The sequence below is a fragment of the Oryzias latipes genome, chromosome 2 (genome assembly GCF_053564925.1).
Source record: "Oryzias latipes strain Hd-rR chromosome 2, Olatipes_Hd-rR_3.1".
Taxonomy (NCBI): domain Eukaryota; kingdom Metazoa; phylum Chordata; class Actinopteri; order Beloniformes; family Adrianichthyidae; genus Oryzias; species Oryzias latipes.
In genome coordinates, this window is record NC_136238.1 from 51,049,688 (window position 1) to 51,062,423 (window position 12,736).

A 12,736-nucleotide genomic window follows, 5' to 3' on the forward strand; every position below is an offset into this window, starting at 1 on the left:
CTCAGCTGTTTGGGAGGAAGTGCTGCCAAGTGTCCAGCAGCAAGAAGAACCATTGATGGAGGTTACAGATCATTGAAGGTTATAACTATTAAACACAGATTTGTGTTTAATAGTTATAATTCAACAGCTTAACTGAACTGTATTAATAAGGACGTATAAATGAGAAAACAGCAGATATAGAAGACTAAATAAACAGAAATTTGTTACTGATTTATTTGCTAATTGATTTTTTTATTTACGTATTTTATTTGAATGAGAGTTTTGTGAGTACATTTTGTACAGAAAACAGTATAGTATAGTAATAATATATACATGTTCCATACAAATTTATTGGCTCTCATACAAACAAGTAGCGTTTGTGTGTGCGTTGAAGTTGCTGCCCTCCCTCAGCTAGACCCTGCTTTCAGTGGCCCCCAGGCAAATTGAATTTGAGAGCCCTGGTTTATACAGACACGTAACGTAGGCAGACAGTGAGAGAGCCACGCAGTGGGAGAAAAGGAGACAACAGTCTGAAAGAAAGAAGGAAAGTCTGAACACAGGACTAGCAGAAAAAGGAAATTATCAGCAAAGATTATTGCGTTTAATGTGTTTATTATTGTTCCAATCACGCACCACACTCTACCCTGTGACAGACTGGCGACCTGTCCAGGGTGTCCCCTGCCTTTACCCACAAGTGGCCAGGATAGGCTCCAGCAGCCCCGTGACCCCGAAAGGGAAAACAGAATAGAAAATGGATGAAAAAAATGATTAAAAATGAAATGTTCTTCACCCAAAGAGACTAAACTGAGGGTAAACAGATCAGCTTCTGCTTCTGAGCCTCTGACACCATGTTATATAAATACAGTGATTTGATTGGTTAGAATCTGGACCAATCAGGAAGCTGTTCAATGGCAGCTTTGTCACGTCAGACTGAACCTTAACTCAGCAAAATCAGAGATAAGGGAAAAAAATTGAGACACACAACGCATGAAAACGTGTTTTGCAAACACAAGAATATTTTTAGAAAACAAAAAAAATTAAAAGCAAGATACAAAAAAATCAAATAAAAAAAGTTTTGAAAGCAAAGAAAAATTGAAATTACATTTTTTGAAAGCAAATATTTAATATTTTCATTTACATTTTCTGGTATGCTGGAGAACATCTGCTTTGGGGGGGTTTAGTTAGTTTTATTGTGAGTCTAAGCCAGGGGTGGGGTAACTACGGCCCAGGGGTCATATGTGACCCGTCAAGCTATGAATCTGGAATAAACCATATTGATAATCCTTATTAATGTTATTATTATGGTCACTTTGTTGTCCTTTTATGTTCCTTTTCCTTTTCTGATCAATCCATCTTCACATGAACGCAGCGTTTCTAAATGTGCAGTTTTTCTTTCTATGTTGTGTCTTTCTCTTGTGAAAACACACCACACCTCTGGTTCTGACATGGTGACAGATATCAGAACCTGCTGTGGTTCCAAGAGTCCAAAGGTTTGCCCCCTTGGTCTAAGCAATCTTTTATTTTGAAAAACTACCGGATCTTCTCGTTACAATGAAGAATGAGTTTTCTTCTTCGCTGTAAACTCCCTGCTGGATTGATTTAGCACCAAGTGACAGAAATGTCCCGGATGTTCGTTCAGCTTCCAGCTGCTGATGATTCTTAGCTTGTTAACCTGAAATAAGGTTTTGGGTGCAGCAGTAGTCGGTACTGATGGACCCAGAACCAATCCAGTTTGGGGAGAGTCCCGTTAGCTTCACGAGGCCTCGTCTACCATCACTAGTGAACGACAACTACCGACTAACGGACTCATGTTACATCAGAGTTCTAGTTTAAAACACAGACTTTTATTTAGGTCAACACAGATTCTGATTCTAGAAGATTCTTAGAGAATAAATCAGAACTTACCTGAGTGAACGTCTGCGGTGAACCAGGCTAGAAACAAAAGACCCGACAAGAAGAAGAAGGGCGTCGACGCCATTTTCCTCTGGAGACAAAATAAAGGAGATTAAAAGTTTCTAGGAACAAAAATCACCGAATTACAGAATAAACGGTTAAAAAACAACCAAAACTCTGAATTTACTATGGAATAAACATTAAAGACGAAGCCGAACAGACACACCTTCGCTAGAAGCTTCTTTTTCGTCTGAACAGGGAGGAAGAGGAAGTGAAACGAAACTCGGTTGTGACGCAGTTAAAAAAAGTTACAGCCCTCTGAGCGAAATAACGAACCTTTCAGTTCATTCTAGCGTTTTTATGACATCTGCATTACAGACGGTGATATGGCGAATGAAAGGATTCAATTTATGAAACAAAAAACCAGTTTGAGCTGGTTTATACGTCAGAACCAATGATTTATATCGCTGGAGGAGACACGCCCGCTAGGAAGCCTGGCTAACGGCGGAGAGAGACGCCATCTTGGTGAGGTCATCGGCGCCCACGTGACAATGCTTTCTATAGTGTCTGGGGGCATAGAAGGAGCTTTTAGACCATTATTATGCATAGAAATATATACATTAATAATTCTCTCTATATAGAAATATATACATCATTGGTTGATGTTAAATAAGAGCAACAGTCAGCCTTAAAAGAAAAGCTCACACTTTAATGAAAAATGCATAGTTGCAGGACTACTTACAAATAAAAAGAAAATTTTACAAATAATTTTTTTAAATAATTTCTAAACATTTAGAAGTTTTAGACCACTTTGACATGTAATATAAATTATTTAGAAAAGCCCAACAAGAAGACAACAAAAATAATAACAAATCAATAATAAGCCAATAATAAATTATAACAATAAATAATTAATAAAACAATAATGATAAATCAATAATAAGTCAATAATAATAATAATAAATCAATAATGAGACGAGGCAAGGCAAGTTTATTTGTACAGTACAATTCGTACACAAAGTAATTCAAGGTGCTTCACAAAACAGAAAAATGCATTTAAATCACAATACATCATAGAAATAATCAATGTAAAATTTACTTTAAAAGAAAAGAAAAAAATTGAAAATTGATTTAAAAAGAAAGGAAGGAAAGGAAAGAACTTTTCAGTCATGTACACGGCTAAACAGAAATGTTTTAAGTCTAGATTTGAACAGGAACACAGAAGAGGCCTGTCTTACGCCTTCAGGGAGGCTGTTCCAGATTTTAGCTGCAGAATATTGAAACGCTGATTCCCCTTGTTTAGTTCTGACTCTGGGAATCAACAGGAGGCCGGCCCCTGAGGTCCTCAGAGTACGAGATGGTTCATATGGCACTAACATGTCAGAGATGTACTTTGGTGCTCGGCCATGGAGAGACTTGTACACAAGCAGAGCTGCTTTGAAGTCTATTCTTTGAGGTACAGGGAGCCAGTGCAGAGACCTGAGCACAGGACTAATGTGATCATACTTCCTGGTTCTGGTCAGGACTCGAGCAGCAGCATTCTGGATGTACTGAAGCTGTTTTACAGCTCGTTTGGAGAGGCCGGTGAGCAGGCCGTTACAGTAGTCTAACCTACTGAAGACAAATGCATGAATAAGTATCTCCAGGTCTGGCTTTGACACTATGTTTTTGATTTTGGCAATGTTTTTCAGATGGTAAAATGCCGCTGATGTTACTGACTTGATATGGCTGTTAAAGTTCAGGTCAGAGTCCATGATTAACCCTAGATTTCTGACTTGATTTGAGGGTTTTAGAGACAGAGAATGAAGGTAGCTGCTGACACTTTCTCTTTGTTTCTGTGGGCCAAAAATAATAACTTGGGTCTTGTTTGAGTTTAGCTGGAGAAAGTTGTTCTGCATCCACGCACTGATCTGTTGGAGGCAGTGGCTGAGTGAATCCACCGGCCCATATTCACCTGTTGTCAGTGACACATAGATCTGAGTATCATCTGCATAGTTGTGATAAGATATGTTATTACTGCGTATTAACTGCCCTAGTGGCAGCATGTAGAGGTTGAACAGAAGGGGTCCCAGGATCGAACCCTGGGGCACACCACAAGTCAAGGCCATGTAGTCTGAGACACAACTCCCAATTTCAACAAAATATTTCCTGTCTTCCAGATAAGACTTGAGCCAACTTAGGGCAGATCCAGAGATGCCAACCCAGTCTTGGAGTCTGTGCAACAGGATCCCATGATCAACAGTATCAAAGGCAGCGCTCAGGTCTAGCAGGATTAAGACAGAGACTTTGCCATCATCAGTGTTCAGGTGGATGTCGTTGGTTACCTTGATAAGAGCAGTTTCTGTGCTATGATGGGCTCTAAAACCTGACTGGAAAACATCAGATGAATTGTTTAATAAGAGAAAATCAGTGAGCTGTTGGTAGACAACTTTTTCAAGGACTTTTCCTAAAAATGGCAGATTAGAGATAGGTCTGTAATTATTCAGTACAGTGGGATCAAGACCGCTTTTCTTCAGGAGAGGTTTAATGACTGCAGTTTTTAAGGCCTCTGGAAATATTCCAGATTGAAGAGACATGTTAACTATTTGAGTAATTGATGGCAACACACTGTTCAGGACAGACTTTAGAAATCTAGTGGGTAACACATCAAGGCAGCATGTAAGCAACTTGGAGTCCCAACCAGACTCTTTCTGAGTGTTTCACTGTAGTTCAGATACAAATATACCAAAACATCTGGTTACACATCCGTGATGGTTGGAAGCTGGAACTGGACCTGGACTGACAAATCCTACATGTGTCAAAGCAGAATGTTGGTCATAAAAAAACAGAAAGGGTTCAGACACAGTTTGAACACTCAAACCCTTTTTCTCCAAACTGATGCTCTCAAAGCTGCATCAAGAATACAAATGAATAGAAAAACAGTGACAGAAATGTAGAAATAACTGCAGTTCAGAGCAAAACTCTCCATTATTGTTCCTGATGTTCCAGAACATCAGAGAAACGGTTCCGTCTTGTAGGCCTCTGCAGTCTGGAGGGAACGGTTGTTAAGACGGTTCCATCAGGAGAACCTGAGGAGTCTTCAGGTCCCTCTGGTTCTGGTAGATCCGTCTCAGTTGATCCAGGATCTGCAGAAACCACAGAAGGACTCAGACTGACAGAAACCAGGAAGAGACTCTCACTGGTTTCATGGCCCTCACCTCACCCCGGATCCTGAGGAGCAGCTTCTTTGTCACTTTCAGTCCCTGGCAGTGAGAAAAACAAGTGTCTAAATTCAGGATTATTGACTTTATAAAGGGTTAACTACTCATAATTCATGATCAATAGCAGTTATTGTGAGTTAAAGAAGCACAGAAAGAAGCAAAGTGATCACTTATGTGGTTCAGACTGTTCAAGGAAACTCTTCTTCATCATCTTTTCTCCTGATCAGCCGTTTTTGATCCACTGGACTTTGAAGTTAATGTGGCGTCAAGATGGCGGCGCCTGCAGCCACAGTGGTTTGCAGCTCCAAAAGGATTTTGTCTGTGTCCAAATGGAGGGTGGCGTTCCTCCTGGGATGCATTTGAAGGCTGCTTACATCACAAGGCCACGACAAGTTCTGTCCAAATTCAACGACTCCTTCAAATGTAGCCTTCTTTTTCCAGATTTCAAGGATTGGTCTGGTTTATCCTTCTATGCTCTCCATATCCCAAGATAAAGTCAAGTCAAAGTCCCACTATCTGTCACCTAGGTGTGCTACATTTGTTCTCCACATGTGACCCATGGGGGAGTAGTGTTAAGGGTGGTATTAATTGATACGGTAATTGCCCCATTACCATTGTTCATTCCTTCATTTAATTGAAGCCTGGATTCCTGCGTGGCAGCCTTCCACCGAACCAACCGAGCTACCCAGCTGCATTGCTACCGGGGCCAGAGACTCTCTGACAACAATAGTGGACTGTAAAGCGGGAGTTGGTTGATGATTACATCTTTAAACGTAAGTAAACACTTTAAAGTGATAAGTTAGTGGTTTAATCGTTAATATAAAACATTGGGTGTGTCCAGATTCTTGGGCTGCATCCTTCACTGCAAAGGACCCGCCCTTGTCGAATGGCCGGGTCCTTTGGCGAGCGGTTGGGCCAAATGTTAACGGCTGTGAATTTGGAAGAGTCTAGCCTTTAGATGATGCCAGCCGTTAGGTCGGCAAATGTTTGTGATCTTGTATGATAAATGGTTTGATGTGTTTTCACTATTGTGAAGCACTTTGTCCTTTTTATGTGAGAAAGGTGCTACAGAAATAAACATCTACTTCACGTCTTTGGAAGCAATGACAGGGCAGCATGGAAAATCTGAGAGGATTTGTGTCTGAGGCCTCCCCCTCTGTTGAGGAAGGGTTGCTAACATGTACATGAATTGCTTCTCACTTCCTGGTGTCTCCTCGCCCTCTTTTGGTGTTCTTGTCTCTCTTTCTCTGTGGCTGCATCCAGTCATCAAAATGATCCAATTCACCAAACAAGTTCAAAGAAACAACCAAATCTCTCATGTCTTTCTGCTGTCTCCTTGGAAACTCTGAAATAATGTTTCTCAACATATGTTTTAAGTTTGATGCCAGCGCAGTGATGTGTGACAGGAACTTCTATTTTAGATGTGTGGTTATGACTGTAGTATATGACTTTTTAATGCACACCCAGCAGCCAATCAGAATGGAGTATCCACCTGGACCATGGTATAAGCTATTTTATCCTTCATCCTTTTTCCTAAATATGTCTTAGAAATAGATAGTTAAAGGAACAACAGATCTAGGTTGGTTGATCTGTTTCTTCCCTTTTTTCTGTCAATTTAAAAGTAACTCCTGTCCATTGTGGGTGTGGCCAATCCAGAGAAGACATGTGTTACCATGACAACAGCAGAAGTTTTCTCACCTCAACAGCTTCAGTTCAACAGTTTCTATTTTCTTTTTGGTGTGATCAGTCTGAACTTTGTTTACCTCATGCCTATATAACAATATTGTTTTAATCTAAAAGGAGTTTTTTTTTAAAAAAAGGACATAAACAAGTAACAGGAAGTTGCGTCCTAAAGGGAGGATGGTAGCATTTAGAATGCGTAGAGACGACGGTGTTCCTGTTTGATTCAGCAGCTGCTTTCTGAGCAAAACTATAAATAAATCCTTTGCTGGTGACGGAGATAAACCCATCTGTGGGTGTTAGCCTTCAGCCTTCCTGTGAAGACGGAAGTGGGCGTGGACGTCAGTCAGGTCTGGAGTTGTAGCACAAATGTATTTCAAATAAAAAAACTGAAGACCAATAAGTCTATGTTTTACATTCTTGTTCCCATCAGTCACTTATTTGTTCACAGCAGTTTAGATTATTGTTTCATGTTGTTTTGAGTTAAAATAACTGAAATTATTGACAGAAACAGTGAAGAAAACAAATCTATGAAGCAGCAAATTAAAACTTGACATAGTTACCATGAGCTGCTTTGAACATCCATGCTGCTGGAGCCTATCCTGACCACTTGGGTGTAGGCAAGGGATGCCCTGGACAGGTCGCCAGTCTGTCGCAGGGTACCATATCCACAGTCACACATCCATTCACTCTCACACTCACACCTATGGACAATTTAGAGATGCCAATCAACCTATGAAGCATGTTTTTGGACAGTGGGAGGAAGCCAGAGATCCCGGAGAGAACCCACGCATTCACGGGGAGAACATGCTAACTCCACACAGAAAGGTCCCCCATTGATGTTGTGTTTTTCATGTCCCCCAGCCGGGACTTGAACCGGGGGTCTTGTTGCTGTGAGGCAAGAGCGCTAACCACTGCGCCACCATGCATCCACACCATCTGCTTCAGAGATCGTCTCAGGGAGGCATGAGGGGGTTCAGGGAGGACCCAGGTGCAGAGAGGAGGAGGTTCCAGGTGAACAAGGTCTTTAATCCAAAAACTACAACCAGAATCCTCTGCTGAGCAGATCCATCCATCATCCATCCATCCATCCATCCATCATCCATCCATCCATCCATCCATCCATCTTCCTCTGCTTATCCAGAGCCAGGTCATGGGGGCAGCAGTGTAAGCAGAGATGCCCAGACTTCCCTCGCCCCAGCCACTTCCTCCATCTCCTCTGGGGGGACCCCGAGGCGTTCCCAGTTCCCTGGGTCTTCCCCGGGGCCTCTGCCCAGTGGGACAAACACCCCCCCCATCTCTAAGGGAGCGCCCAGCCCCCCTACACAGGAAGCTCATTTTAGCCGCTTGTTTTCTGGACCTGGTCCTTTGACAAACTGCAGCTCCTCAACCTGAATCCAGAACAAAGCGTTGAGTTTAAAGATAAAGTTCATGTTTTCCATTCTTCACCTCTTCTGAACAGAACCAGACTGACATGAACCTGCATCTGCAGCAGCCTCGTCTTGGCTCTGCTTCATGCAGCAGGAACCTTTCTCCTTCTGCTCCACCCTCTGTCTTTGACTGTGGGCCTGATTTTCAGTTACAGAGGTAGAATGTGGGACAGCTTGTAGTATAAACTGAGTCTGAACCGGGTCCTGTTCTGGACAGGAGTGCTAACATTCTCTGAACATTATAGACTTCATTCTGGTCTAGTGCTGCTCCTCTCTGCAGGGCTGTCCCTGGCCACGCCTCCTTCTTGTCTATTGGTTGGCCGTTTATCTGCTGCAGTCAGGCTGGTCAGTCTCCATCAGACTATAAAGACTGACCCCCCACCCCCCACGCCGCCCCTCTATCATGGGTTTGTCCTTCAGGAGAGTGATCATGATCACAGCTGGAGAACATCTGACCCCAGAGTCTGCAGTCTGCAGTCTGGACTCTCCAGAAAACCACACAGATGAACAACTCCTGAATCCTGCAGGTTCTGGTTCTTGCTCAGGTCCAGTTCTGTCAGATTAGACGGGTTTTTCTTCAGAGCTGAGACCAGAACTTCACAGCTGATCTTTGACAAACTGCAGTCCTCCAACCTGCAATCAGACAGAAAAGTGTGAACAGTGAAGTGGATCAGGAGTGTTCAGGTGTTGAATGTGCAGCTCAGCATCTCTGTGGATGAATGTGTCTGATAACAGTCAGACTGCAGAGTTCTGAGGGTTCTGCTGTCAGTACGGACTGTGTCCTTTTCAAGTCAAAGTCAAAGTCAGCTTCATTGTCAAATATGCTGCATACGTGACATACAGCACAGATGGAATTACTTTCCTCTCCCCCCACAGTGCAAGCAGCTTATAAAATAATAAATAAACAACATAAAAATAGATAAAAAGACAGTAATAGTCAGAGGAATAACAGTAGTCTAAACAGTGCTAAAGAACAGTGGCATGGTTAAAGTGGCAGTTTAAAGTGACAACAGTGCTGAGAACAGTAAGTGGATGAGTCAGTGATGGCAGTCTTTGGTGATGATGGTGTTCTGATGCAGGAGTGAAAGTTTTCAGTGTGAGTTTGTAGCATGGGGTGGAGGGGGCAGAGGGGGGAGGGCAGGGAGGGAGTTGAGTGTCCTTATCGCCTGATGGAGGAAACTGTCTTTTAGTCTGCTGGTTCTGGCCTGCAGACTTTGCAGCCTCCTCCCTGATGGCAGCAAGTTGAAGTGTCTCTGGGATGGGTGGGAGGGGTCTCCTGCAATCTTGATGGCTTTGTGAGTGAGGGGGGGGGGGGGGGGGGGGGATAAATGTCCCAGAGGCCAGTGAGAGGGACACCAACGATCTTCTCAGCTGTTTTCACAATGTGCTGCAGAGTCTTCCGGCAGGTTCAGGCTCCGTACCACACGGTGATGCAGCTGGTCAGGATGCTCTCCATGGCCCCCCTGTAGAAGGTCTGCATGATGGGGGGAGGAGCTCTGGCCCTCTTCAGTTTGAGGAGGAAGTACAGGCGTTGTTGGGCTTTCTTGGCCAGTGATGCAGTGTTGTGGTTAGGGTTAGTAATAGTTAGTTAGTAATAGTTAGTTAATAATAGTTAATAATCAATATGTCTTCTCGTCTCAAACTCAAACTTTATTGATTACACAGCGCCTTTCATTTCAGTTATAAACACAAAACGCTTAACATAAACACAGATAAAATAATCATAAAACATGGAAAATGATTTAAAACAGAAAACACAGGATAATCACACACAGATGGGACCCCTCCCTCACCAGATTCCTCCCTCCACCCACCCAGTTACCCAGTAGAACCCTGAACAGAAACAAAGAACTGCAGCTTAGGGAAGGTCTGGCTCGGTTCTGCTGTGAGGAAACCAGCCGGCACCCCAGCCGGCCCAATGAGAACGGGCACCGCAGCAACAGCACCCCCTACAGGTGAAGCTGGTGGTGCCCCAGAACAATGGATCCCCAAGATGAAACACTGGAGTAGAAAACAACAGAATAAAAATGATCATAAAACAGCAACAATAAAAATACAAAAATAAAATAAGATATAACAATTTTAGTAATTAAAAAAATAAAATACGTAAACTGATTAGAACATAACCTTTGTTTCATTGGTAAAATAACAATAAAAGGTCGGGAGGCAGTAGCGTTAAGGGTCTTGCCTCAGGACCCTCACTGAGTGATGTTAATTGCTCACCTTTGATATGGTAATTGCCCCAGTACCAATATTCATTCCCCTCCGGAAATCGGACCCTGGATTCTTGTGTGGCAGCCTCTCACCGTACCAACCGAGCTACCCAGCTGTCTCGAGCCTCTCCTTAAAAACATCTACAGTCTCTTCAGTAATGATGTGGATTCAGACATTCAAAATCGGTCCGTGAAATATAAACTTTGAATCAGGAAACTATCCCGACAAGGACTGCAGACATTATTCGGTTTCTGATTGCTTAACCCCGCCCTCATAATTCCTGACCAATGACTGAAGACATCTTTGGTCAGGTGATTGTGTTTCCAAGCTTTGGTTGTCTTGGTACAGACCAAACACAAGGTTCAGGACTCGGTCCAGGTCAAATTAAGTGGACTCGGTCCAGTCCAACAGCCTTTTCTAGTCTGAATAGACCTTAATACTCTAGAGCGGGGGTGGACAATTCCAGGCCTCGAGGGCCGGTGTGTCTGCATGATTTCCAGATAGTATTGCCCTACTCATGGCTGATTACCTGGTTCAGGTGTGTCCAGCCAATTAGAACATGCCAGAGCAGCATATGCTGGAAAACATGCAGGAATGTGGCCCCCAGTGCCCACCTCTGCTCTATAGCGACTTATATACCAGAAAATATGATGGTTAAGGAAAATAGAGACAACAGGGGGAAAAAAACATTGGAGACCAGACTGTAATATGCTATATTCTTATTCTTCTTTCAGAGTGGCCATGTGTTCAGGAATGTGTTTGTCTGCTGCTCTTTTTCTCACAGATCAACACAACAGCTTCATGATGAGAACAGAAAACAACTTTTACACAAAGACTCACTAAAGAAGAAAATGGAGAAACTCCAACATCTTTGTCTGCTGGATAAACTCTGCTGTCTCTGAGTCTGAGAACAGGAGTCCTCCCTGCAGTGTTGCCAGATCTGAGTGACAGTTTCCAGCCCAAACTCATCGTAAAACCCGCCCACGTCAATAAAAACCAGCCCAAATCTCAACCTAGCAAAAACCTAATGTTGAACGTAAAAGTATAGCCGTAGCCTAATAAAAAATGACGTAATAATAATAAATTATTATATAATAAGTCTGTTATAATAATTTTTTTTATAAAATAAGTACAGAAAATCCAGTTATAGGTTTCTCGTATCGTGTACTCTAGATGGCTTTTGATGGCGCCCCCCTCTTTCTGCCACTGCCAGTTGCTGGACCACAGCGTATGTCAATCAGCGGTGGGCTGGTGACTGGTGGATTAGAGGGGGCGGGGCCTACCTGGGTGCGCGTTGGCTGAACGATCTCCTCCGGCTGAGTGTATAAGCAGGCTGCGCTATTTTTGTTCGAGCTGTAACCATTCTGACAAGGTTAATAAAAGCCAATAAAAGCCCTGCAGCATCTCCATCTTTTGGAAATGAACCCAAACGGCAGAATAGGGTTCTGACTCTGCAGAGGCTCTGGGAGTTTTAAAACAGCGTCAATTATTCGCTGATTTTTGTTATTCACGGGGGGGGGGGGGGGGGACTAAACAGGGGGATTACTGTAATGTTTCATATATTCACAATGCTTTTTTTAGGCTATATATTAATTAGTATACTTTTAATTAATATTTTAAATAATAAGAAAAATAATAATAATGACAGTAAAACCGCTAAATATTTTGAAAAGCAACCCAAATTTTATAGACCCGCCCAATGCCAATTTTACCCGCCCAACATAACCAAAAGAAGCCCAATCTGGCAACACTGCCTCCCTGTATGTGTGTGTGTGTATGGAGGGGGGGGGGGGGGGGTTTCTTTCCTCTTGTTAGCAGCTTAGCTTGTCCCCACCCGTTGCTATGTTTCTTTGGTGTGACTGCGGTTGTCAGGGAGATGACGCAGCGACGGAAGGGGGCGTCGCCTTGGGGCGCGGGCGCACGAGAGGGGAAGACGCGCGGGAGAGCAAAAGGGGAGGGGCTGTTTGGCTGCATGTTTTCAGTTTGAATGAGAAGGCGTTCGGAGACGTTGTGCTGTAAGAGTTGATCTGACCAAAGAAATAAACGGCTGAAAGGCCTGTTCTAAAGCAACGGTGTCCCGCTAAATCTGTTACCATTAAAGTCCCGACCGGACTGGAGATCATAACAGCGGTTTCCGACTACGGTCCGAAGCCTCACGCTGAAGGTAACACTGGGGGCTCGTCCGGGATACACCGTTGTTGACCAGGGCTGACCCAAAGAAGAAGGATCGAACGACGTGACGTGCAAGACGCCTGAGAGCTCAAAATGACGGCGCGCGGAGCGAATGCTGCCGCGGTCGGAGCTAGGCCACGCACAAGAAATGCAGCCACAAACGTGAGC

At 43.4% G+C, this 12,736-nt stretch overlaps 1 protein-coding gene across 6 annotated transcripts in view; it reads right to left on the reverse strand.

Annotated features, from left to right (window-relative positions):
• Positions 1 to 2,403, reverse strand: part of LOC144989702 (uncharacterized) — a 44,094-nt gene extending 41,691 nt beyond the window's left edge. For 5 of the 6 annotated variants that reach the window (XM_078942307.1, XM_078942310.1, XM_078942308.1 and 2 more), the window contains exons 1-2: positions 2,099 to 2,403; positions 1,885 to 1,963 (exon numbers count right to left, since the gene is read on the reverse strand). In XM_078942307.1, coding sequence (XP_078798433.1) covers positions 1,885 to 1,957 — 73 coding nt within the window. In that variant the 5' untranslated portion in view covers positions 1,958 to 1,963; positions 2,099 to 2,403. The other variant, XM_078942311.1, reaches the window with a different exon arrangement.
• Positions 2,404 to 12,736: the final 10,333 nt, after the last annotated feature.